Source organism: Zalophus californianus, chromosome 16 (assembly GCF_009762305.2).
Source record: "Zalophus californianus isolate mZalCal1 chromosome 16, mZalCal1.pri.v2, whole genome shotgun sequence".
Classification (NCBI taxonomy): Eukaryota; Metazoa; Chordata; class Mammalia; order Carnivora; family Otariidae; genus Zalophus; species Zalophus californianus.
The window spans coordinates 62,188,173-62,215,674 of NC_045610.1; the positions used below are offsets into that span (position 1 = coordinate 62,188,173).

The window sequence follows — 27,502 nt, forward strand, 5'->3', positions numbered from 1 at the left end:
AGGAAAACCAGACCTGTTTCCGGAATGGGGTCACAGTTGCATTGACCTCTCTTCTCATTTATCACCACCCTTCAGCCTTTCTTTGACTCCTGTAGCATTGACGTTTTTGAAGAGGACAGGCCAGTTCTTATGTAGGATGCCCCTCGATTTGGATTTGTTTGATGTTTTTCCTCCTGGTGAGATCGTGTTAGTTATTTTTAGCAAGAAGCCCAGAGGTGAGGTTGTGTGCACTCCACAGTGGGGACACTGCTGCCACTTTGAGCCATGGCGGGAGGGGGGGGCATCTGCAGGTCTCTGCCCTGCACCACTGCACTTACTCTGGTTCCTTCCAGAGTGGTCTCCTCATCTGCGAGGCACCAGACCGGGTTGGTGCTGTGTGGGTAGATCACTGAATTAGGTAAAATAACAAATTGTGAAGAGTTTTTAAAATTTCTGAAATACTCTTAAAAAACTTGAGTGATTCCAGAGTTAACCTAATAATGACTGATTTGCATCCAGATGTGTGTTTTGAGTAGGCAGAAATGGAGCACACTCGTGAGATTTTTCCAACTCAGGGACTGTGTCTGTCTCAGTGATCTGTGCCACAGCAGAGAAGGATGTCAAGAGGCTCTCTGCAAGTCTCATTATTTAGAGCTCTAGACTGAGGCCACTGGTGTGCAGATCTCACTTGTAAGAGTTCCCATTTCAGTCACCAAGTATAGGAGAGTGAGTACAGGGAGGGAGGGGTACGTGCAAGTCTGAATCCATGTTAAAATGGTTAACATTTGTTCAAGTAAAAGAAACTTAATTTTTTTTAAGATTTTAATTATTTATTAGAGAGCACATGAGAGTGGGGAGGGCCAGAGGGAGAAGCAGACTCCCCGCCGAGCAGGGAGCCCGATGCGGGACTCGATCAGGGACTCCAGGATCATGACCTGAGCCGAAGGCAGTCGCTTAACCAACTGAGCCACCCAGGCGCCCAAGGAACTTAATTTTTTGTCGGGGTCCTTTGCATATGTTTGGAACCATCAACTGTTGTGTTGCTGTCAGTTTTGATTTGTGGTTCAAGATGTGCAACTTCTCAGTTCTCAGAGGTGCTCAGTACCCCCAGGCTGCTGTCCTGTGAGCCACACTTTTGGTCATTTTCACTGAGGGATTTGTGATTCTGCTATCTGACTAGCTCGTCTTACTATTCATTTTTTCATCTTTCCCTTTCCTCTATTATTTTGTCATAATTGTCAGGGTCTTATGAACAGATTCATATTCTTATATTGAGCTTCATTACAAAGCTTTCAGGATCAATTATATATAATTTTGTTTTTAAGAGAGTGAGTGTGCAAGCCAAGTGTGCGTGCATGAGGCAGGGGAGAGGGACAGAGAGCATCTTAAGCAGGCTGCACGCCCAGCCCAGCACAGAGCCTGATGCAGGACTTGATCCCAGGACCCTGAGATTATGACCTGAGCCAAAATCAAGAATCAGACGCTTAACCGACTGAGCCACCCAGGAGCCCCTCAATTAAAGTATTTTTAAAGAACACCTCATGTTAGGTATTGTGACAGTAGGTGTGAGACATGGGCGCTCACACCATTGCCACTGCAGGGAAGTGGATCAGGGTGCACAGACAGGATGGGCCTTCCAGCCCTGAAATTTGGGCCGCTTGGTGGTGGTATTGGGAAGGCAGAGGTCTGAGGGGGATCCCCTCACCTGGGTTTATCTTCGCTTTCATGCTACTGTAATGTTTGCCGCTCTTTTTGGTTTTGTGAGGCAACTAATCAAAATTATTCTGCTGTTTTTTAATTCTAGCTTAGGAAAGTCTAGTGGTGGTCATTCACCTACCCTGAAGGGGAGTGAGGATTTCATAGCTAATTGAACTCCATAGAGAACCTGAAAACAGTTGTAGTGTATTTTGCTTTGAACATAGCCTACATAGAAAAATCATTTATACCTGTAATGTGGGTACCAGTGTAATCACAACCCAGGTAAAGAAATAGGCCATTGTTAGCACAGAAGTATGGGAAACAGCCCTTGTCACATTATCAGCATTTTGCTAATTTTTTTTGTTTGTTTTTAAGATTTATCTATTCATTTGAAAGCGCATGTGAGCAGGGTGGGGGGCAGAGGGAGAGAGAATCTCAAGCAGACTCTGCTGGCACAGGGCACAGTGTGGGGCTCTATCCCATGAACCTGAGATCATGACCTGAGTGAAATTGAGGGTTGGACGCATAACTGGCTGAGCCACCCAGGTGCCCCCCCCCCGTTTTTTGTGTTTTTTTTTTTAAGATTTTATTTATTTGAGAGAGAGTGAGTGGGAGGGAGGAGGAGAGAGAATCTGAAGGAGACTCCACGCTGAGCGCAGAGCCCTGTGTGGGGCTCAGTCCCACGACCCCAAAGATCATGAGCTGAGTCGATATCTAAAGTCAGATGCTCAACTGACTGTACCACCTGGCGCCCCGCAGATGGTTTTTTCAAATAATAACTCCTCTCTCTTGAAGTGTACTATTTGTACAGAAAAGCATATGTATCATATAACATGTGTAACTTGATGAATTTTCACAAAAACTCACCCATGTAATCAGAACCCAGATTTAAAAATAAAAAGTTACCAGGATGTCTAGGTGGTTTTTAAGTATGTTTCATGGCTCATACACGTATGAGAAGAAGTTTCCTCTTAGATGAAAGCAGAAAGATTTCATCATTTTCACCTGTCAAGGGGGTGGGGTTGGTGGCAACAGTGCCCAGTGGTGGCCAGGACGGAAGTCTCACATGCTGTTGGTCAAAGGCTATCAGCAGGTGGCCTGACAGCGCCTTGCCTCAATTTAGACGCCCTGTGTGCACTTGGAGTTTGAGGTTCCTGACAGCAGCTGTGCCATGGAGACGGTCAGGACAGTGTCGATCACTACCTTTAATTGGAAGCCTTGGGACTCAGATACAAAGGAAGGAGGTCCTTGATGGGGCAGTATCCCGTCCCTAAGGCAGCACTCAGCTGTTTCTGTGTGCACGGATGCTGTGGGTGACACTCTGGGAGAAGTACAAGCTGAGGACCAGAGTGGAGGGTGTGGTCTTATTTTGTGTAAAGCAGAAATAAAGGCTGGGAGACATGTATGTGCCCCATGGGGGAGGGAAGAGCTCACTTTTCTGGAGTTCCCCTGTTGGAGCTGTGCACAGTGCTCTGTTGCTTCTGCACCACTCGGGGGGCGGCAGGTGTGTGTGCTGTTGCTCTGCGTGAGGCTGGCCTCCTGTAAGTTCTCAGGGTGGCAGTGGGACAGACAGCAGGGTGGACGATACTGTCTGTAGGAGAAGTAAGTGTTGACATCTTGAAGTGGGGCTGAAGGTAGTTTGTTTTTTCATCTTAACAAACATCTGAGCTTTTGCTAAATATTATCTGAATTAATCACCAGGACACTTTAAGAGGAGATGCTGCCATCTCTGTTTTATGGGTGAGAAAGCCACAGAGAGGTAACTGCTCTACCAGATGGAGGCCTGCGTGCTGGATGACGGAGCTTGTTCTAACAGCCTGGCCTTCATGGTGACGTGGGGGGGGAGGGGGTGATTTGTCTGAGGACAGGGGCTCAGGTACTATATATGGGAGAAAAAGGAAGAAAACTTACCTTCCATAGCTGTCATATATATTGTGCTAAAAATTTAGTGGCCAGTGGGCTCCTAGTCACCTTCTCTAAGCCTAGAGTTGATTCAGATCTCATACCAGCAGTAAAGAGGCATTTGCAAGGTGTTTAACTCTGGTCTTCTCGTTTGTTTTAGTCATGTGATCTTGTTTTAATATATGAAGCTGGGCATTTTTTAATTCCACAAGTGTAGACTGAGGGTCCGCTTCATATATACCAGGGATTCTTCTAAGCTCTGGGTTATAGCAGTGAACCCAGCAGGGAAGGGCTTTGCTCTCATGGAGATTGCATCCTACCGAGGATGACAAGCGATTGTGGCCATAGTGAAGGGCAGGACGGTTAGGGAAGGCTCTTGGATAGGGGGGTGAGGTGTAGGAGGGCGCCTCCTGCAGCAAGTGAGAGCAGGAGGGGATGAGAGGCAGGGGACGTGGGGTCTGACTCAGTTGGGTAGGAGCCTCTGGGGAGTTGGAAGTGGAGGAAGGACAAGGGAGGGAAGGGGTAGTACCCAATGGCAGGAGGGAGGAGGCTGACTTTCCCTCTGGCCTTTTTTGTGTCTTTGAACACTGTATGCAGATTTTTAGAAACTCAGCTGTAGCCACTGGGTGCAGACAGGCTAAGGCAGGAACCTTGGAGAAGGACTGGGCAGGGGAGACCAGTAGCAGGTGAGGGGCATGCCCAAGGCATCTATTCTGTGTGGTGGGACTGTCCATGCACTGCCCAGTGTCCCTGGGAGCTGAGAATCACCACACAGGAGCAGACTGGGGGTGGAGGGGGTGGTATGGTAACTAGTGGTTGAGGCTGTAGAGATAGGGGTTTTCCCACTAATGTTTGCATGCATTGATGTTCTGGGGTGTCTTTGTGATTCTGTGACATGTTGTCACCTGTATAGGTTTGTCTTAATGGTATTATGATTGAGATGCAGATGACAGATCCAGCACACAGAGGACCCCCTCCTTGCCCCAGCCCCTAGCCACCACTTATCTGTTCTCCAAGTCTGTGATTTTGTCATTTTGAAAGTGTTAGACCTAGGGGCATCTGTGTGGCTCCGTCAGTTAAGCATCTGCCTTGGTCTCAGGTCATGATCCAAGGGTCTTGGGATCAAGCCCCGTGTCGGGCTCTCTGCTCAGTGGAGAGCCTGCTTCTCCCTTTCCCTCTGCCCCCTCCCCCATTGTGTGCACTTGCTCTCGCTCTGTCTCACATAAATAAATGAAATCTTAAGAAAGAAAAAGAAAGGCAGGAGGGAGGGAGGAAGGGAGGGAGGGAGGGAAGGAAAGGAAGGGAGGGTTACCTAAAAGGGATTAGGGAGGATAAAACTTCTGGGGGCTGGCTCTTTCACTCGGCACTGCACCCTGCGCAGTGGTTGCTGCACCAGTAGCTCATTCCGTTTTGTTGCTGAGTGGTGTTCCATGATGTGATGAACCACAGTTTTTACTTCCATTGGAGGACCTTGGAGTAGTTTCCCGTCTTTGACTGTTCCAAAGAAAGCTGCTGTGAGCATTCCTGTACAGGTTTCTGTGTGAATGTAAGTGTTTGTTTCTCCTGGCCCAGCTTGGTTCTCATCCTCTGATACACATGTGTGACTTCAGGAGAAACTGCCAGGCTGATTTCTCAGAAGGCTGCACTTTTTTACCTTCCTGCCAGCAGTGTAGGTCATCTTCACCGTTACTTGGTGTTGTCAGTCTGGTAAGTTTTACCTATTCCAGTATTGAGTGATATCTCGTGGCAGTTTTAATCTGCCTTGCCCTAATGGCTAGTAAGGTTGAACATCTCTTCATGCTTATTTGCCGCCTATATATCTTTGGTGAAGTGTTTTTTGTTTTTGTGTTTGTTTTTTTACTTTTTGCCCATTTTCTAACTGGATTGTTTGTTTTCTTACTGTTACCTTTAGATAGACCTTTATAGTCTGGATATGAGTTCTTTGTTGATATGTGATTTGTAAAAATTTTCTCCTGGAAGGTGAACAAGGCAAAAAGATGGCCTGTCTTTTTAGTGTCTTAACAGGGCTTCTGGTAGAGCAGATGTTTTCAGTTCTAATGATGGGTATGTTCTGAGATGAGAGCTGATGGCTTAGCAGATAGGCTGGGTGAATCCTGTGTTTCTGGCCTGAGCAACTGGGTGATACCATTCACTGCCAAGGGGAGCTCTGGGAAGGAGCTGGTGTGAGGTCTTATTAGAGATGCCCAGTGTGGGTACAGAGGGCAGCATCAGGAAGGTGGTGAGAGATTAGGTCCAGAGTGTAGGAAGTGTGGATTTTGGAGTCGTTCGGGAGTGTGTAGAGGTGAAGGTCACAGGCCTGGCTGAGCTTGCCCAGGCAGTAAATGTGGACAGAGAAGCACAGACGCTGGAGTCTTGGTCTGGGGCATTAGACATGGAGATGTAAAGGAGAGTCCAGTATGGATTCAAAAGGAGCCCCAAGAGGTAGGAACAGGGAAGGGTGTGGGTGCTGGGTGCCAGGAAGGAGGCAGTCACTCAGGTTCTGCTCTGTCTAGTGAGACTGCAGGACTGACTGGTGTGCCTCATGAGGGAAGTAAAGAGGCAGGGAACCTGATGTCAGTGCATTCGAAGGAGGGAGTGTAGGGGGAGCAGACCAGGCAGCAAGTGTCAAAACCTTGCCAGATGGCATCCTTTCTAGCCTTTAACTAGAGCATTGGGAAGAATTACGTTGAAAATATCACCAGAAGTGGGAGGGACCTCTGCTCTCCATGCTGGATCTTTCCGTGGCAGGCGGAGCTGACCACCAAGACGGTGCCCTGCGATGGACATGTAGAGGTCAGCTGGTTGTTTGGCCATTTATATACACACAGATCAGGCGCTGTTTAACTGGATGTGTGATCAGGGAGAGACCAGGAGTCTGTGGAGCTATTTTTAAATTTAATTCTTTAAAGATGTTTGGGTTGCATTACTTTTTTTTTTTAAATAAATATACTTCAGTTATGTCAAGGAAGCTATATTAAAGGTAAACCAGAGTACTGAACTGTAAACCTTTTCCTCTGAAATTTAATATCTCTGGCTCTTGTTTGCTCAGTAAAAAAGGTGATAGGATTCTTCAAAAGGAATGATTTTTCTTTCTTAATTAAGAAACAGCCGCAAAATTACGTTGCTTTAATGACCCAGATAGACCTGTGTATTTATTTGCAAAGGAATAATGCAGATTAAGTCATGTTTGAGTCTTTTTTCTCCTTATATTTGGCTCGTCTAAAGAACGTATTTATTTACTAGTGTTTTAAAGTCATGAAATGCCTTTTTGTGGTTTCATTCATTAAGCGAATCGTAACACATGCAGGGAGCTTGAAGTGGGCTTCTCGGTGGCTTCTCCACACAAGATGAAGCTCCAGTGGCATTTGGGGACACTTGGGCTCTGTGTCCTGCTGCGGATGGGACGGGACACCCCATCCTCCAGTTTGGCAGACAGGTACTGACAGTTGGCTTTTCTTTTTCAGGTGCACGTTCAGGTTCCCGAGCACAAACATCAAGATCACGTTCACTGCCCTGTCCAGTGAGAAGAGAGAGAAGCAGGAGGCCCCCGAATCCCCGGTGAAACCTGTGCAGGCCCACATCTCGCCCCTGACCATCAACATTCCAGACACCATGGCCCACCTCATCAGTCCCCTTCCCTCCCCCACAGGAACCATCAGGTACAGCAGCTTGTGTGGTGGGTGGGCGTCACCATAGGGTCGGGTTGCGGGGGCGTGCCTGCTCAGCAGTCCATGACCACATCCCAGTTTCGTTCCTCACCTCCTGCCTTGGGACTTGCAGCAGCCGTCATAAGTCACAGTAACGGGCAGGAGCGCATAGCCGTGCTGCTCCCTTCCCAGGGTGGACACAGCGCAGAGAGGGAGGTGTGAGGGCGCTGCACATGCCATTCAGTTTTCAGACACCCTTTGCTCCCAGTTTCCTGCGTGTGAAACACAGTTCCCAAATGTTCTTGGCCTTCACTTATGGACTCTCTGTATTTGAGTGTAAGTTGAAGGGGCAGGTGATTACCATTTTGGTCTAAACTCTGAGATATGTTTTCATTTGTATGTTGAGTTTTTTTAGTTTGGTGCAATTTCCTTTTTTTTTTTTTAAGATTTTATTTATTTATTGGACAGAAAGAGTGAGAGCACACAAGCAGGGGAAGCAGTAGAGGGAGAGGGAGAAGCAGGCTCCCCACTGAGCAGGGAGCTCGATGTGGGCCTCGATCCCAGGACCCTGAGATCATGACCTGAGCTGAAGGCAGGCGCTTAACCATCTGAGCCACCCAGGTGCCCCGAGTTGGCTGCAATTTCATGTAAATTCTGATGACTTGTACTTTGGATTGATGAGTTTGATCACAGTGAAGCGACAAACTTGTGTTTGTCATGTCTTAAGAGAGACTGGGTGCTTTACGGAGCAGAGGTGAGCGGCTTCGGGGCACGCTGTCGGTGCAGAAGCCAGAGTACAATGGTCAGGTTGTGCTGAGCTCTCAGAGGACAGTAGCTGAGGGTCAGGTCAAGAACAGCCACGGGATCGTGCTGACGTGTGTGCTTGGAGCAGGTGAGATTGCCGCGTGTGGTTGACGTGGAACTCTGCTCTGAGGCATCAGTCCGCTAGGTTCTCTTGGCTCTCACAGGAGGGGAGGAGTGACCTTGGCTGTGAGCGATGGAGATGGAGGTGCAGAGTGAACACCGTGCTGCTCTCTTGATCAGGCCCCTGCCGTCCAGCTCTGTTCAGGGCACGGCTGGGCAGCAGGGTGGGGTTTGTCTCGTCTGCCCAGGCTGACGCTGCGTGTGGCAGAGGCAGGGAGGGCACACGGAGAACTGGTGGCTCTGGCTTACGCCTTTCAGCTGAACACTTCTATTTCCTGTCTTAAAAACGAGCATCAGCAGTAGGCCTCCTGGGAGGCTGTGTGTGTTGGTTTATTTCTAAGTGGAGGGAGTGGTGAGTGGACTGGCTGTGCTCCTGCGGCCGCGGGCCTGCTGTCTTGCGTGGCAGCGGCCGGCGGCCCCTCCCTCCCCTGCCTCCTCCTGCGGCTCTCTGCTGGCTGCCCCACTTAGCTGCCTGTGTCTGCATGTGACTGGGGACCAAACAGCCACTGTGTCCGTGCAGAGGCAGCCGGCGGCAGCCGTGTGGCCAGATTATTGCTCAGCGCTGTGTGAAAGTACGCTGGTCACAGTGGAAGAGGAGCAAGCCCTGTGTCCCCCAGTGGGAGAGCGGCCCACAGTGGGTGCTGCAGCCATGGAGGCAGCACCCCAACTCACTAGACAAGTGGGCGTGGACACTCGGGGGGCGGGAGGGCGGGAGGGGAAACAGCTCCTGACCCACAGCCTCTCCTCACCTTCTGCTCTGTCTTCCTCTTACTTTCCTTGTCCGTCATCCGTCCTCACGCCCCGGTCCCTCACACTGTGGCCAGCGTTGAGTCGTGTAGTGCCCTCACTGGGCAAGACAGCCGTGTGGGAGCCTGGCTGTGGACGGCCTATGGTGGAGCCGACTTGACTTTTCCAGACCCGGCGTCCAGCCCCGTAGGGCCACTCACCTCCCCACGTCAGCACTTCTCACACATTAGCTCGTCTTCAAAACGGTGAAGTATAGGTTCCGCTCGGTCCTGCTGCTCCTCTCCCGGTACTTTGAGAGTGGTTCCTGGCCTGAAGTAAACACCCATCCAGTGAGTGCGTGCTCCTGGGGGAGCGGCTGGTACTGCTGTGGAGGGTGCCGGGCCAGGAGCGGGTCGCCCCCTCCCCTTGCCTCTTCTGCTCCACTCTCAGCTCAGATTTTTGGAGGTAACTCCTGTTTCTGAGGTATTTTTTCCAGAAATTTTCTATATATTTGCAATACTTGTCTTCCCCTCCCCCCCAAATACAGCTCCGATCTAACCGCACACACTGTTGGGTAACTTGATGGATTTCTTAAACTGTCTTGTCTCGGTGTCCTTCCGCTTCCGTGGCTCATTCTCTTTTTAAAATCTGGTCCTGGGGCACCTGGGTGGCTCAGTCGTTAAGCGTCTGCCTTCGGCTCAGGTCGTGATCCCAGGGTCCTGGGATCGAGCCCCGCATCGGGCTCCCTGCTCGGTGGGAAGCCTGCTTCTCCCTCTCCCACTCCCCCTGCTGGTGTTCCCTCTCACTGTCTCTCTCTGTCAAATAAATAAATAAAATCTTTAAAAAAAAAAAAAAAAAAGTCTGGTCCTGCGTAGAAAAGGGAACAGGAGCTCAAATGTGCGGTTTGGGGAATTACCACAGATGAGTATTGGATGGCCTTCCGTTATCACCGAGATCAAGAAGCAGCACCCCAGCCCTGCCTGGTGAAAAAAAAGCACATGTGTTTAAAAATGGGTTTCTTGGGGGCGCCTGGGTGGCTCAGTTGGTTAAGCGACTGCCTTCGGCTCAGGTCATGATCCTGGAGTCCCGGGATCGAGTCCCGCATCGGGCTCCCTGCTCAGCAGAGTCTGCTTCTCCTTCTCACCCTCCTCCCTCTCATGCTCTCTGTCTCTCATTCTCTCTCTCAAATAAATAAATAAAATCTTTAAAAAAAAAAAAAAATGGGTTTCTTGGGTGCTCGGCTGGCTCAGCCGATAGAATGCGCAACTCTTGATCTTGGGAATCGTGTGCTCTAGCCACATGTTGGCGGTAGAGTTTGCTTTAAAAATAAATAAATAAATAAATAATCGGGAAAAGATAGGTTCCTGTTTCTGTGTTTGGGATGTCTTGTGTCCAACTGACCTGACACATCTGCTCCAGGGCCTGATGCCGCCTGGGTCCATGTCCATGGCCTCATCCCCTCTTTGTGTTGCCTGGGCTTGGCCTGGCCGCCTTCCTCTCTCTCCAGACTGTCCCTGACCTTTCTGGTGTAGCTGGAGGCCATGTCCCTTGGTGGGAAGGGAGTCAGCAGAGCGTGTGCTCTGTGTCCCTCTGCCAGGTTGGAGCCCTGGGGCCATCACTTTTGGTTCTGTGTCCTTGGTAAGTTCCAGAACCATTCTGAGCCTTAGCTTCCTCACTGGTGAAACAGGTGGACCACCTCCCCCTTTGAGAGTTTGTTTTCTGATTATATAAAATAACACATGGGAAGCAGATACCTGATTTCCATGTGTTTCCTGGAGTGATCCTAACCTTCACAGAGAACTGGTGAGGCCATGTTCCATAGGAAATTCTGATATGCTCCGATTTTGTACTTGAAATCAGAACGGGTCATGGAAGCACAGTGTGACATATGTTCTGTAATAGACTGATAGCAGTGACCTTTTCCCGTCCACAGTGCTGCAAACTCCTGCCCATCCAGCCCCCGGGGAGCAGGGTCTTCGGGGTACAAAATGGGCCGTGTGATACCAGCTGACCTCAATTTAATGGCCGACAACTCACAGCCAGAAAATGAAAAGGAAGCTTCTGGTGGAGACAGCCCAAAGGTAAATGTTTTATAGCCTTGAAACAGAACCCAGGGGCCATCACACAGCCAGCTATCCTCACTTCATTGTCTGCAGGTCTATGAACACCCCCACCAGGGCCTTTGAGAAGTGCACGTCAGAGTGGATGCATGGCTGGTTGTGGGGCCCCTCCCTATTGAGCATGTTCTTGGGGCGGGGGGGGTCTTGAATTCTTTTGGTCATTTAGCACTGGGTGCTCCCCATTGGCAGCTGTGGACCCAGGTGTTGAGAGCTGAGCCGGTGAAAGACAAGAGAAGCCTGTGGTCCTCACAAGGTGATGTGCACTGTGGCCCAGGAAACTGTTCCTGGGGTTTCGTCCTGCTGTCACAGATGCGGAAGGTTGTGTGTGCACTTTGTCTGAATGCACGTGTGCACAGAACACACATTTTTGAGATGGTTCACGCTGTAACCCTGCATGTTTTTATTCTTTGACCCAGGAATGCCCCTTCTAGGACTGTGTCTAAAGGAAATGGCAAAAATCTCAAACACAAGTTTATATAAAATAGAAAATTTAAAGCAGCCTAAATGCCCCATAAGAGAAGAATGATCAAGCAGGGGACTATCATGCAACATAGCTAACGATGTGGAAGTGTCCTTGGCATAATGCTGAGTGAAAAACATAAAGCAATGCATAGTATTATTTTAGTTACTTGTGTATGAAATGTGATGTATTTGCGCAGTAAAACACGGCACAGCCATGGGTTGGATGCCCCGTAGCCGGCACTGCCTGTCTGCTGCAGCCAGGAGCCTTGTACACGAGGTGTGCTGGGCAGGGGAGGCAGGTACAGAAAGGCTCCCCTCTGTAGGATTCCATTTTGTCCATTTGCCTATCTAAAATCAGTCAGAACTAAATTGTATTTTTTCAGGATGCATTCTGAGATGATAAAACTTGTAATTAATCACAACAAGACTGTGATTACTGTAAAATGTCATGAATAATGGTAGAGGCTATGGGCTCAGGGGGCATATGGAAGCTTCTGGCATGTGGGCTGTCTCTTCTCTCTTGACCTAGTGTTGGTTGTACTGACATTCACTTTATAAAAATTTGTTTTCAGCTGATAAGGATGTATTATGGGCTTTCCTGCCCATGTTGCATTTTTCAGTAAAAAAAAGTTTTGGGGAACATATAGAAGAAAGGTAACAAGGAAACGCACTGAATGGCAGAAGCGCAGTGAAGAAGGCTTCGTGTTCTCTCCCTGGTCCCTGGGGTGGTCTCCAGTGGTGCCAGTCTGCCTGGCCCTTCCGTGTAACTCAGAGTGTGTCCACTCAGCATAGATGGGGCAGAGCCCAGTGTAAGTGCTCAGGAAATACTAGCTGTTTAAAAGTGGGGTGCTGCGGTTGTAGATGATTCCATCTTTCTGTGTGGAACATGTCCCCACCGCTGGCCGTCAGGACGGAGCACGGCCTGGGCAGCTGAAGCCCGTGTTCCTCTCCTTAGCAGGTCTGTCCTCCTGCCTTGTCTGTCCGTCAGTCCTCTGCTTGTCTCTTCTTTTACTCCCCTTGTGTTTATCCCTAAGCAGTGTCTAAATTGCTCATTTTTAAACCTCATGTAACAAGTATCATCTTGAATATATTCTTTTGCAGCTTCCTGTTTGCATTCACTATTATGCTTCGTGGTTCATTTAAGTTGATTGGTACATTCTCCAGTTCACAACCAGGGGTGGACCCTCTCCCCAGTGGGCTTATTCACGTGTATGTGGGGTTCTCAGCTGTTACAGTGACAAGGAGCCACTTGTGGCCTGGAGTGCGCTGGAAGCAGGGATGTCCATGTTCTGCGGTGCGCACAGCAGCCCTGCACACTGGAACAGCGCCCACCCGAGTGCCTGAGACCCCAGGGTTGAAGCCCGACGTCTGGCATATGGTGCTTCCCTCTGTGGGGTTTCCTAATGTGAGGAGCTTCTCAGTTGATGGGATGGGGCAGTTCTGAGTGGCTGTCACTTTGGCCCTCGTGTGTGTGAGGACCCACCAGGGCCTGGGAGGGAGTCTCCTCCCCTCACCATCCTGACTCTTCACTCGATTGCTAGATCGATGTGACGTGCCTCTGGCCATGATTTAACATGTGTTGCCCTGGATTCTACGGAGGTCAAGTAGCTTTTTTCTTTTCCTTCTGTTTTTCATATTTGTCGTGTGGAGTTTCTCCTTATGTGGTTTTAATATTCGTTTTTACACTGCTTGTGCATTTTTCCATTTGCTTCCTATAAACTTTCCAAATGCTTTTCAATCAGATTATATTATTTTCATAGTAAGGAATACTAAGCATTTCAGAGGAACACTTAAAAATATCAACAATCCTGAATTTTAGTGAACTTAGTAAAAATTTTGATAACTTCAATAATCTCTTTTTTTTTAACTTAAATACAGGATGATTCAAAGCCTCCTTATTCCTATGCACAATTAATCGTACAAGCAATTACGATGGCTCCTGATAAGCAGCTTACTCTAAATGGAATTTATACTCACATCACTAAAAATTATCCATACTACAGGACAGCGGACAAGGGCTGGCAGGTAAATCTGTTTCGGTTTGTTATGAAATGTTGCTGTGATATGTCAGTAGGTGCTGATTGACAACTGAGAGAACACTTAAGCTGCTTCCCGTACCTTGGGCACAGGGCAAAGGTAGAGGGAGACCCTTTTTTGCTAAGGGAGGAGGAAGTGTCGTAGGCCACCGTCCCTACGCTCTGACCTCCGCGCAGAGCAGAAGGAGGAATAGTGGCTCTAGAAGCAGACCTCAGCCTGTGGTTTTTATGGTCACTGTCCCCACGGATGGGAAAGGCATGGATTATTTGAAAGGTTTCCCTTCAACCATTGCAATTAACTCCCTGTGTCTGAAGTAAAGTTAAAAACCCAGCCCTTCACTTAGGCTTTCTTCTGTCTTCCTTATCTGCATCTGCTGGTGTACCTAGCTTCTTGAAGTCTACACAGATGGTTTTCCGACTGTTTTATCAAGGAACCCTTTCTTCAAAAGACCTTCTCCCATTGGGCCATACAGGAACACAGATAAATGTGGTGCTGCCCTGCGTAAATTAGGGAGCCCTCCTGCTTGTGCACCTGTGCTTTCAGATCATTCCTGGGCTGTCTGGAACCTGGTCCTTCTCAGAGGACTCTTTGAAAAATCAGTGCATATTTTCTTGTTCAGCTTTTTAATTTAGTTTAGTTTTTAAACTTTGTAGTTTTTTTCTTCTTCTGTGTGTCTGTGTTCTGTGTGTCTGCTTACTGGATGTTTAGTAGGACCTCTCTAATTCAGGCAATATGGGAAGGGCAAATCTGAAATACAGAATATTAAAAACATAATAAAAGAAGAAACATAGGTTTGCAGTTCTTGAATTCATTAAGTCATAAGGAATGGCAACAGTCTTCCTTTCAGGCTTAGTGAGTAAATGATCCTCTGAGAAATGTGTTTGCTGAACCATAACCATAACCTAGTGATGGGGGTGGGGGGAACCTTTTTCTGTTTAATGAGGGGCAAAAACTTTCTTCTTCCTCCTGTAGACATGTAAACATGTTATAATAAAAATAGTCCATCAGCCAAATCCTGAACATTGCCTTTGTAAGGGGTCTTTAGTCATGTAAGGGACTTTGATTGTGGAAGGTACAAAGTAAGACCCATCCTCCCCTCCCGGCCTGGGGCATCTGCACCCTGCTTGCCTCCCTGTGCACGGCTAGGTGGCATTTCTTAGTTGGCAGTGAGGAAAATGCTGGATTTGGAGAACACTTTGATATCCAGCTACCTGGCAGGTCTCTCAGCACATTGGACAAGAAATCCCTGTGATACTGACCATATTTTAATCTAGAACAGTGAGGTTGTGCTTCAGAGAAAATGTAAAACAGAGGAAGCAGAACCAGATGATAATCTGTGTCCGTGTCTGGTGATTGTACCTGGAACAAAGCTCCTATGTGTGGGCAGGTGAGGTTTCAGAATGCCCTGTCAGGAGTGTGGTAGGGTTTCGTAAGCACATTATGTGCAGAATTCTGGTGATTGGAAACAGCAGTTAGCTGGGCTTAATAGGAGTGAGTATTTCTGAAAAGCCTGGCCAGGCTTTGAATGATCTCTTTCCCTGTGTTTCCTTAACATCCACTTATGCGAGAACTGCCTCCAAGCATCATGTGGTTTTCTGGCCGAGGGGCAAGGGCCAGCTCTCAGGGGTGGCCGCCTCCTGGCTTCAGTCTTGTGGGGAGTTAGTCGGGTCAGGTGCAGTCCCCACGTGCACTGATTGCTCCTGGCCACTGGAGGTGACTTCGTAGCATGCTGAGAGCAGAGAACAGACATAACTGCTGCAAGGCAGGCACCCTCTCTGTTCAATTGTCATTAATGTTTTTATTGAAACATCTTTTCTGTCTAGATCAAGGTCCATAAGGGTGACTCTGCGCCTCTTGCCCATGTCAGGCTGCTCCTGAGACATTTCATACTTCCTGGCTCCAGCATTTTAGCAGGAAAAGGATTTCCTGCTGCACGCCTCCCTTTAATTTATGGACATGCACTCAATTTCTTTCTGTCCTCAGAGGTCCTTGGCTGTCCCCAGTACTGACCCACATGTGTCCTTTTTCTGTCAGAATTCTCTGAGGTGCCCTTCCCAAAGAGACCATGCTTAAAGTCTTTGTATGTATGGAGACCTTATTCCCATTTCCTCACTCTTGGCTTAAAACAAAAAAAGCCTTTTCGTTTTGCAGCCTTGTTTCATAAAAGAGCCCGATCTGTTTTCTTTGCTAGGATTTTCTTTGCATAGAGAGTAGGGGGAAGACTGTCACCTCAAACAGCCCATTTTTAAAATGTGGGTTTCCAGGGGTTCCTGGATGGCTCAGTTGTTTAAGCGTCCAACTCTTGATTGATTTCGGCTCAGGTCATGATTTTGGGCTCGTGGGATCAGGTCCTGTGTTGGACTCCACGCTCAGCGGGGTGTCTGCTTAGGGTTCTCTCTCCCTCTGCCCCTTCCCCCAGCTCGTGCTCTCTCTCTCTCTCTCTCTAAAATAAAGAAATATTTTTAAAAATTAAAAATATGTGGGTTTCCAGACTGCCTCCTGCCCTCCCCTGTGGGGTGAGGGAGGTGGCTGTGCAGGGAGAATGGGACCTGGTGGGCTTGAGCCCCGCGCTCTGCATCAGTTCCTAAGAGACATGTGTTGACACTCCTGCCCCTCCTGTTCTGAGTACCCAGTGGAAGTCCACAGCTACTTTTCAGGCTTACTTTTGGCATTTTGCATTGTCGACCCATGGCAAAGCTTTTTGATTGGTCTAGAAGAAACTCTAGAATAAAGCAAGATCTGGACTGTGTCTGGAAAGATGGCATATTTCTTTCCTTTGGTTGCTTGTTTATGCCAGAATGTTTTCTTATTATTTATAATTATAATTTTACCCAGGCCAGAGTTAGAGGTACTTGTTATGATTAGAAGATTTGAATTTTGGGCCTCTGGGCCTCTGAAAGGACCAGAGCTAGTTTCTTGAAATAGAGGGAGTGCTTTGGGTTCACCTCATTCTGCACATTGAACTCGCCTTCTGGAAGGTACTTGACATGTCCTCATCAGTTTCTTTACGAGTCCTTAGTAGAGTGTTCAGTGTGATTTGGACAAACAGAAACTAGAGTCTAGGCAGGAGTGCCAGAGGCGCTCACGAGGACGGTGACCAGCTCTGCACCTTTCCCTTGGGTCTGGGTCAGCTGAGGGGCCAGGAGGGAGGAGGGGCTGTCGTTCAGGGTTCTGGGAAGCAGCCTTGAGTAGGGGAGGGTTTGGGGGGAAGAGAATGTGCTCAGTATTGCAGATCCTTTTCTCTGTAGTTCGTTATAAAGAATAATAAGCTGCCTTTTCTCTGCATATAATAATTCCTGAATCATTAGAGTCTGAGTCGGTGTGATTTTAGTGTATGTAGCTTGACTTGATCAAATTACAAAGGTCTTAAATTACCTTAGAAATACAGTTACTTTATTCCATCTCTGTCTGCATTAGATATCTCTTACTACTTACTCACATTTTCTAGTCTCTTTGGCTAGAAAATCACAGCCTCTTTGTTCTGTAGGCTCATTGTGAGTGGAGAGGAGGTTAGACCCTGTTGTGATGGTGCCTAATAGGTTCTGTCGCATTTTCAGGACAGAAAGTAGCAACTCCTTCCTCTCAGAACTTGCATACAGCTTGTCGGTGGCATGAGGGTCATGGAACCACAGCCCCTGGTCCTGTTCTCCTTTACCAGGGGGAAGAAATACTAGTGCCATAGTCCCCTGGAGTGACACTTCCTGCCTCCAGATGCCCCCTGTGCTCACTTCCCTTTTTCCTCCTAGTAATACCACATTACAGGATTAACAGCCTTCGGCAGGGGCTCCTAAAAAACCTCCCACGTTTTTCACTGCGGCTTGGCGGTCACTTCTGAGGGCCTCTTGACCCTCACTGGGCAGTCGTAAGGATTGTCTTGTTCACGGGGAGAGTGCTCTGTAGTGTCGTGGTCTGGGTCTGCTTTTCTCAACCCACAGTCTTGGAGTCTACCTTCTTTCTCCTCCAAACATAGAATGTCTGTCTGTGTGTATTTGGAGGAGGATTGTCTTCTTTCTCTGGTGGAGGCACCAGTAACAATTTGATTTTCCGGAGGAATTAATAGAAAGGTATTGTTGGTTATTAGCTAAACCCTGTGATGAAACATAATAGTAAGTATCTGTGGTTATTAAAATATTCCAAATCTCACAGAATGCATTTATTTGTAAACAATTTCACAAAACACAGACACAGTCTAGCCTGCACCTTCATGTTGCCAGCGAGGTGACTGGCTTCCACAGGCTTACGTGGTGTTCATCACAGCCCATGACTGGTGTGACACTTGAACAGTCCCTGAGTTGGGCTGTAAGGTAGAATTTGATACATTTTGATTTCTGAGCCCACCTCTGGCAAATGCAGTATTTCAGGCTGTGGCTAACAGTTCTGTTAGAAGGTTAATTGGGGGGAATTTAAAAGTGAGTTTTAAATATCCCAGAATTTTACAGTGAGTTAGCACCATTTTGAAACTTTAGTAGTTTAATTTTGATTTTAAATTTAAACATTAATGTAAACACATGAAATGATGTGGATGCATGACTTTCCTCCAGCTGTTCCTGACTTTTTGGAGGGCTCAGGATCAGGTGTGCTGCCAAGAGTTATTCAGGTTGCAGTGGGGAGCTTTCCTGAAATCGTCTGTAAACTGTGAGCCAAGCTTTTAGAGTAGGGGTTGAGAGAGAAATTTTCTGTATGTGCCTCACAAGATTATTTTGTGGATCAAATTTAAAAAACATATATGGAAGCATTTTGGAAAGTGCTCTTGTTACCGGAAGATGGTGTCTATAATACTTGCCAACGTTTAGCTCATTTTTCTCCTTTGCTGGTTTACTGAATACTTGATACTGGATTAATTCATTTTAGATGGCTATGACAGATTCCTATAAGCTAATTCTGTGCTCAGAAAGATTTTAAAGGATTGGCTTATTTTGGCTCTGTTCATCCCTAAGAAGGGAGAGGCCCGCAGGAAAGGTCAGATGACAACAGTGATAATCCTTGGTTTCCTACCTGGAAAAAAGATGGAAGTTGACATTTTTCCTGTTGGAAATTGCCTCCTTCCCTTTGGTGCCGATTTCCCACCCTTCCTTGTTCCCCAGGTCCCCTTCTTGCCCCCCTGGTGGCCACCCTGCCTCTCTCTTCCCAGAGCCGTGTGTCAGCCTCCGGCGGAGGGGAAACACCCTGAGCCCCTTCTTCACTCAGGGAAGAAGGGCTGGTTCCTTCCAGCACAGTGCTGCTTTTAAAGTTGTCTGCCCTCTGCAAGGGCTGAGTGCTAGGTTTCTGCTTTGCAGGGCACTAAAACTGGGGCACATTTTGATTTCTCAGCAAAGAAATATATGAATTCTACGTATTTTTTTATGTTTCATAGAATTCAATTCGCCACAATCTCTCTCTGAATCGTTATTTCATCAAAGTACCACGTTCCCAGGAAGAACCAGGCAAAGGCTCATTCTGGAGGATAGATCCTGCCTCTGAAAGCAAATTAATAGAGCAGGCTTTTAGGAAAAGACGGCCTAGGGGCGTGCCTTGCTTTAGAACCCCTCTGGGACCGCTCTCCTCTAGGTAAGGAAAAAAGACAAACAAAAAGACCTCACTTACTGGTCAGTGAATTTACCTTCCATGTATTGGTCAATTTTCCTTTTGCAAGTGAAGGAATTGCCAAATGCATTATGATTAAATGTTTGGGGTGGGGATTTGAAAAGAAGTGTTGGATGCTACCCATGGACTTTTTCTTAATAGTGGTCTGAAACAGTTCAGATTGTTGATGAAGTTTTCTTTAAACTGTGTTCCCATGTTGCCGTTGTGGCTTCATCGGACTCCTTACATATTGCGTTTGATGAGCAGTGTGTGTCCCTTTCATTTGGCATGTGAACAGCTCTTTAAAGCCGCATTCAGGGTTGACTTACACAATGTTAATTGCCTGATTTTCAAATTATACATTTTTAGCTTATAGATACTCTGTTTTTAACAAACAAAAGAAATGACCATGACGTAAATCTTAAGCCCCTGCCTCCTTGCACACTGCTGGCTCCTGATGCCGGTGGATAGGAGCTGCTTTGAGAGGGCAGCCAGTCCAGCTCCGCGGCGGTGTAGCCTGTGCTGGGCATGGAGCTGTGGTTGCCCAGCACTGGCACACTGGCTGTCACAACTGAGTGAGTCTCGCTGGGGATCCATCTCAGGTCATGGGCATTCGCACAGAAAGTAGGACTTACAGAGCTGTAGTCGGTTGGCAGAAGACAGATGACACCCCTTTTTTCGGAATGCACTTTATTGAAACAAGGCAGCTTTATGAGTGCTTTACCTGTAAAAATCCACTGTCTTCTTTTTGGTAATCCAGAAGTGCCCCAGCCTCTCCCAATCACGCTGGAGTGCTCTCTGCTCACTCCAGTGGTGCCCAGACTCCCGAGAGCCTGTCGAGGGAAGGTTCACCAGCCCCCCTGGAACCTGAGCCCAGCGCCTCACAGCCCAAACTGGCCGTCATCCAGGAGGCACGGTTTGCCCAGAGTGCACCAGGTGAGATGTGCAGAGACAGGGCAGGCATGGTGGGCAAGGGGGTGGGTCAGAAAGGCAGGGGCGCCAGCCTCCTCAGAAGGAATGCAGCAGAGGCCTTGGCTCCTTTGTACCTGGTACTTTCTGCACAGTGTACCTGCATGCTGTAAGCTCTGAAAAGCTAATAGCGCTGTGAGTATTTAAAAAATCAATGACCGTTGTTTTATGTAAATAGCTTGTGTAGATGCCTGAAATAATTTAGAATTAATCTGTGTCTTAGTTGCTTCATCATTCAAAAATTATGAAAAAATCCCCCACCCAAAGAAATAACACAAATTAGACAAACTAGATACTGTTTCACAGCAGAAACTGTTCACTTAATGAATAGGTGAGCATTTCATTACGAAGTCGCAATGCAGAATAAAAATGTGTGTTCTGGAGAATTTAAAAACAAAAAACAAAAAATAATATAGCATGGAAATGTGTCTGAACTAATTCTGTTATGGTTCCTGTTTGGTTCGCAAGATGTGCATTTTGATAGTGGGATTCCTGACCATGCTGACAACATGTCACCCATGTGTAACCCCTGTCACCCGGGTGTCTTTTCCTTTATTCTGTGCCAAAACCAAAAGGAGCAGAGGTTGGTTGGCAGAGCTTGTAACTGTGTCTGGACTTTGCGGTTCCCTTGCACCCACCATAAGATAAAGACTGATCCTGGGGGAGCATGGCCCCCTTGTTTGGGCCTCCATAGGTAGCTTCTTCCCATATACTGTGTCGACATTTTCTTTTTCGTGAGGAAAGAACTGTGGGAAGAGGTGTTGGAACAGATCTGAATAGAGCAAGAATTGCATTTTTTGCAGTCAGATACATGAATTAGGTATCTCCATTAAAATACCCCATTTCTCCCATCGTGAGTGACTTCACTGTTACAGGGTGAAAGGGGGCACGTCCTCTCATTAGTCTGTGTGTTGTGAGTGGGTGGTTGTACTTGGTCGGCTCTGGGACACAGTTGGAGGAAGATGGGCGACTGCGCCTCACCCCTGCTCCCTTGTCTGCCACAGGCTCGCCTCTGTCTAGTCAGCCCGTTTTAATTGCCGTGCAGCGGCAGCTGCCGCCGACGATCAAGCCCGTCACCTACACAGTCGCTGCTCCCGTGACCACCTCGACCTCCCAGCAGCCTGTTGTGCAGACGGTGCATGTCGTCCACCAGATCCCTGCGGTGTCCGTCACCAGCGTGGCCGGCCTGGCCCCGGCGAGCACATACACTGTCGCCGGCCAGGCCGTGGTCACTCAGGCGGCCGTGCTGGCCCCTCCTAAGGCAGAGCCGCAAGAGAATGGAGATCACAAAGAAGTAAAAGGTGAGCAACAGAAGCAGTTGCTGCAGGTGGTTTCTCAGGCTCTCAGACGCCCAGCAGACTTGTTCGCCCAGACACCTTTTCTAATCATGTCATGTCTTAGGTTTGCTGGCCACCTGGTGAGATTTCTGTAAGCTTTCCAGTAATATCAGTTGGTATCATTTCTTTGCCTTTTTAAATTTCAGTGAAAGTGGAACCTATTCCCGCGATTAGCCATGCCACACTGGGCGCTGCTAGCCGGATCATTCAGACGCCACAGACCACCCCAGTCCAGACGGTTACCATAGTGCAGCAGGCACCTCTGGGTCAGCACCAGCTACCAATAAAAACTGTAACGCAAAATGGGACTCACGTGGTGCCAATCCCTGCCGCCGTCCATGGCCAGGTGAACAATGGTAAGCAGTGTCCTCCGCGGGTAATAGGGTACAAATATCAAGAGTGAAGATCCTTTGCTCTTTTATGAATGGCAGTGTTTCATGTTTTGGTTCCAACTGTTAAAATTTTAATTTTTTGTCTGAGGAGATGTTTGCATTTCTAGGCTATAGGAAACCTTTTTTTTTTTTTTTAAGATTTTATTTATTTGTCAGAGAGCGCAAGCAAGGGGAGCAACAGAAGGAGAAGCAGGCTCCCTGGTGAACAGGGAGCCCGATGCGGGACTCGATCCCAGGGCCCTGGGATCATGACCTGAGCCAAAGGCAGATGCTTTACCAACTAAACCACCAAGGCGTCCCTAAACTTCTAGGAAACCTGATAGTGCTGTAGGGTACCTGGCAAGTGGTTGTGGGTGTCAGCTCTCATTAGATCCCACTGGAGGAGCCGTTTGGGCAGAGATTAGTGTTTCTGTAAATATTAGAAATACTCCTGCCTTGTCGTGTGTAGATACCTGGGTGTGGTCTAGAGGTAACAGGAGGTTTGGGTGCTGGTACCCACCTGCTGAAATGCCCCCTGGGAGGGGTGCCTCAGCAGATCTGTCCAGTGGCAGTGCCCTCCCCTGGGCGTGTGTGTGGTGTGCCTGTGTGTCTGACAGAAGCCAAGAGTCCTGTGCACATAGCTCTCTGTGAATGTTCTGACATCACCTAGTAGAGAAGACAGGACAGACCAGGGGAGCTTGGATTTTAAAGGCACAGAGAACTTCCTTTCGCCAAGGCTTGTGGAGCACGATGAAGGGTGGGAGTCCAGTGTCCTTACTGCTGCTGCTCTTTGAGCAGTGGCCCCTTGCGAGGCGTGTGGAGCTCCTGCTGCCCGTCAGGACTCAGCAGTGGCCTGCAGAACCCCAGGCCGTAGAGTCAGGCTGCTGGCCAAAAGCAGCTCTATGTGTCCACAGACAGTTCCTTTGAAAGAGAGTGGGGAACAGAAGTCTTGCATTGACCTTCTGCCCCATTCCTGAGCTGTTACGGAACAGAGGAGACCTGCATGTACCTCATGGGATTCAGATTCCCACTCTGCCTCACCCCAAATGCAATGGAAGAATAAGATCTGGAACCTTTTCTGGGGAAGACTAACCACCTGAGAGTTCTTTGTTTTTAAATAATAGCTGACATATGCCAGCCTGTGGACAAACGGAGAAATTTGCAATGTTACCCATTTAAAATGCTTTCTTCTCAGGCTCTGTGTCTCCAAAGTATTAAGAGTTGTTTGGGCCTTGCTCTTTTCTCTTTGAATAAGTTTGTCACTGTGGCTGGTCTTGATGCAGCAAACTTGTCGGGTCCTGGGTGCAGCTGGAAACAGGTGGCATTGGGAGGTGGATGGTCGGTCCTCTCCTGGTTGGAGTCCTGCTCAGTGTGTAGCCATGGTGCAGGCCGGTGACTCCCTCTTAGAGACCCTGCCTGAACAGGTGTGGCCTGGGGGCCCAAGAATGTGCATTTCTAACACATTCCCAGCTTGTCTGAGAACCACTGGTGCAAGTCAGTGGCCTTTTAGGTCCAACTGTCTGCTGGAAGGAGTTGGAAAAACTGTGTATCCCTTTCACATGTGTAAGATGGTATCTAAAATTCTTCTTTACAAATTTAATAAGCAAAGGATTAAGTTGTCCACTATTGACAATACTGATATTTTAAAATAAAAGTTTTACACCGTTCTCCTAAATACGCTGCTGGCTCTGAATACTGCCCTGATTTGATAACCACTCTCAGACCGTATCAACACCCAGACAGGCCCTCCTGCCCTTGTCACTGAGTCCCATGCCCTCACGGATCTTGTACGAATGCCAAATATTTTAATGCTCGAATGTGGTTTATTGAGGACTTTTTTTACTCTGCAACAAGAGAATGCAGAAATGTTAAAGATTTAATTGTGACTATAAGGGTTGATTTATCAATTGTTACTACTGCGGTCGATCAAAACCAAAAACACAGGGGCGCCTGGGTGGCACAGTTGGTTGTTTCCAACTCTTGGTTTCAGCTCAGGTTATGATCTCAGGGTCATGAAACCCGCATTGGGCTCTGCGCTCAGTGTGGAGTCCACCTGAGATTCTCTCTCCACCCCCTCTCTGCCCCTCCTGCTCATGAGTGCTTTTTCTCTAAAATAAATAAATATCAAAAAAACAAACACCAAAAATATAATTCTTATAAATTAAAATTGCATTAAAGATTAATTTCTTAATCTCGGGCTTTAAAGAAAGCCACACAGTTACTGACAATCCCCGCAGGGTCAGCCCTGAGAACTTGTTCCCTTTCAGAAGAAGGAAGGGTGGAAAAAATATTGTAACTTCTTCCAGTTTTAGTCATCTTTTAGCAAAAACCATTTTAATTTATCTGTTTATTGGTTCTTTAATTTGGTTGCAGTCTTTCATTTAGAAATCACTGGCTTGGAAAAGGGTTTTTATCCGGTCAGCAGTGATACCACGTCACAGCACCTGTGTCTTCAGTATCCCTTTGTTTCACGCGCCATCCCGACACGCTCCTCCCCAGCGGCAGCGCCCAGCTGCGTGGGTGAAGGAGGTGCTGTTGAGAAAGGGGAAGGACGTGGCCGATGAGCTTTTAAGACCCCATGGGCAGGGAGGGTGGCCTGGAGGTAGCTCTCCTTAGTGTCAGGTGTCGCTTCGGTGCTGCATAGCCTGTGACTTCTTTACCCGAAAGTCACTCTTGAGAAAGGAAAGCAGTACCTGTTATTAATCAATTGTGAAAGTCAGCAGCTTTGATATTTTTTTTTAAGCTTGTTATTATGGAAAATGTCAAACATTCCGGAAATTAACTCAAAGCCGATCTTGTTCCATTCTCCCCCATCTGTTCCCCACCCAGATCCAGACGTAGTGTTATTTCATCTATTAATATTCCAGCATTGCTAAAAGAACTTCCTTGTACTGTGTAAGCACCATACCATTATTGTCATTTTTTAAAATTAGCAATAATTCTTTTATACGTAGTATCTCTTTAGGATTCAAATCATCTATTTCTTTTTTTAAAAAAGTAGTAAAATATACATAACACAATCGACCATTTTAAAGTGTACAAGTCAGTGGCATTAAGTACATTCACAGTGTTTTGAAACCATCATCTCTAATGAGTTCAGAAGAAACTGTATACCCAGTAAGCAGCTACTTCCTGGTTCCCTCTTACTGAGCCCTTGGTGGCAACTAATCTGCTCTCTCTGTGGATATTTACCTACACTGGACATTTCCTGTAAATAAAATATGGGGCTGTTTATATCTGGTCTCTCTCAGGGAGCATCACATTTTGAGGTTCATCGATGTTGTAGCCTAGGTCAGGTCTTCTTTATGGCTGAATAGGTTTCCATTTTTGTTGATTCATTCATCAGCTGATGGACATTTGGGTTGTTTCCACCTTCTGGCTGTTGTGAATAGTACTGCTGTGAACATTTGTGTATATGCATTGAGTCCTTGTTTTCATTTTGGGGGATTGTAAACCTAGGAGTAGAACCGCTTGTTAATATGGCAAGTCTTTGTTTAATTTATTGAGGAACTGCCAAACTGCCACAGTGGCTACAACATTTTGCATTCCCACCAATGATATGTGAGGTTCTGATTTATCCACATGCTGACCATCACTTGGTATTTTCTGTTGGTTCCCCCCCCCCCCCCAAGGCCATCTTCCTGGGTGTAAAGTAGTACCGTGAGTGTGATGGGGTGGTTGTTGTTTTCTTTGTTTTTTTAAGAGCAGGAAAGTGGAGGGAGGGGCAGAGGCAGAGGGAGAATCTCCAAGAGATTGCCCCGCCGAGCGTGGAGCCCGGGGTAGGGCTTGATCCCATGACCCTGCGATCGTGACCTGAGCCGAAATCAAGAGTCAAAGGCTCAACCGACTGAGCCACATAGCCACCCCAGGTATCAGTGGTTTTGATTTGCATCTCCCTCATGACTAGTGGTGTTGAGCATCTTTTTATGTGCTTGGTTATTTGTATGTTTTCTTCAGACAGATGCCTATGTAAGTCTTCTGCCCATTTTTTGTTGAGTTATAGGAGTTCTTTATATATTCTGGATACTAGGTTCTAATCAGATATGTGATTTGCAAATATTTTCTCCCATTCGGTGGTTTTATCACTTCACTTTCCTGATGGTGTCTCTGATGTACCAGTTTCAATTGTGGAATCTTGTTTATCTCTTTTCCCTTTTTGTGTCTTGTGCTTTGAGGTGTCCTAGCTAAGAATCCATTGCCACATCCAAGGTCATGACTACCTACCCCTATGTGTTCTTCTACTAAGACCTATATAGTTCTAGCTCTTATGTTTAGGTCTTTGATCCATTTTGAGTTAATTTTTATATATAATGTGAGGTAAGGGCCTCACTTCATTCTTTGGGATGTGGATGCCTAGTTGTCCCAGCATCATTTGAAGAGACTGTGCTTTCCCCACTGAATGGTTTTGTCACCCTTACTGAAAATCACTTGACTGGAGAGCCTGGGTGGCTTAGTTGGTTAAGCATCTGCCTTTGGCTCGGGTTGTGACCCCGGGGTCCTGGAATTGGGCCCTGTGTTGGGCTCCCTGCTCGGCGGGGAGCCTGCTTCACCCGCTCCCTCTGCCTGCCACTTTCCCTGCTTGTGCTGTCTGTCAAATAGATAAATGAAATCTAAAAAAATAAAAAATAAAAAAATTTGTTTAAAAAAATAGAAAAATCACTTGACCTCAGATATATGGCTTTTTTTCCTCTCAGTTATATTTCATTGATCTTCGTGTCTGCCCTTATGCCAAAGCCACAGTTTTATTATACTTTTGTAAGAAGTTTTGAAATTGGGAAGTATGAGTCCTCCAACTTTGTTCTTTTTTTTTCAAGATTGTTTTGACTATACAAATTTTAGGATCAGCTTTTCCATTTCTGCAAAAAACACATTGGGGATTTTGATAGGGACTGCACAGAGCCTGTAGATTGTTCCAGGCGGTAGTGCGGGGTGAATAGCACGTCCTTCAGTCTGTGAGCATGGACGTCTCCATTTGTTTAGGTCTTTAATTTCTTTCAGCAGTGTTCTGTAGTTTTCAGTGTAAAAGTCTTACTTAAATTTCTTCCTAGTTTATTCCTTTGGAATTGTTTTCTTAATTTCCTTTTGAAGTTGTTCATTGCTAAGGTATAGAAATACAGCCAGTGTTTGCCTGTTGATATTGTCCCCTGCAACTTTGCTGAATTCATTTACTAGTTGTAATAGTTTTTGGTTTAGGGGCTTTTCTTGTGTGGATTTGCTAGGGTTTTATACATATGAAGATTATGTCTTCTCCAGGAGAGATGTATTTCTTTTCCATATGGATGCCCTTGACTTCCTTTTGCTCCCTAACTGCCAGGGCTAGAGCTCCGGCGAGCTGCTGGGTCTCAGTGGCAAAAGCATGCATCCTTGTCCTGCCCCTGACCTTAAGGGGGGGGCATCACCTTTTGCCATCGAGGCCAGTGTTAGCTGTGGGTTGTCATCTACAGACTCTATTATGTTGTTTTCCTTCTTTCTGGTTTGCTGAGTAGCTTTATCATGAAAGGGTGTTGAATTCTGTCACATGCTTGTTTTTTTCTTTTTTAAAGAGAGAGTGTGCACACAAGACAAGGGTGGGGGTGGGGGAGAAGGGCAGAGGGAGAAAGAGAATCCCAAGCAGACTCCCCACTGAGCAGGGAGCCCTGCATGGGGCTCAGCCCCACGACCCTGAAATTACGACCGGAGCCGAAAGTTGGACCTTGACCAGCTGAGCCCCCCAGGCGCCCCATCACATGCTTTTTCTGTGTCAAGATGATCATGGGTTTTTTCCTTTA

General features: G+C 47.2%; 1 protein-coding gene across 3 annotated transcripts in view; it reads left to right on the forward strand.

The window, feature by feature from the left end:
• The window catches only part of FOXK2 (forkhead box K2), a 65,689-nt gene that overhangs the window by 33,667 nt on the left and 4,520 nt on the right, over positions 1 to 27,502 (forward strand). For all 3 annotated transcript variants that reach the window (XR_004819678.1, XR_004819677.1, XM_035724461.1), the window contains exons 2-8: positions 7,044 to 7,238; positions 10,810 to 10,957; positions 13,337 to 13,483; positions 18,849 to 19,042; positions 19,818 to 19,993; positions 21,031 to 21,327; positions 21,510 to 21,719. Coding sequence is in view for 1 of the 3 variants with exons in the window: in XM_035724461.1 (XP_035580354.1) it covers positions 7,044 to 7,238; positions 10,810 to 10,957; positions 13,337 to 13,483; positions 18,849 to 19,042; positions 19,818 to 19,993; positions 21,031 to 21,327; positions 21,510 to 21,719 (1,367 nt within the window). In the remaining 2 variants the exon portion in view is untranslated. The remainder of the gene's footprint in view (positions 1 to 7,043; positions 7,239 to 10,809; positions 10,958 to 13,336; positions 13,484 to 18,848; positions 19,043 to 19,817; positions 19,994 to 21,030; positions 21,328 to 21,509; positions 21,720 to 27,502) is intronic.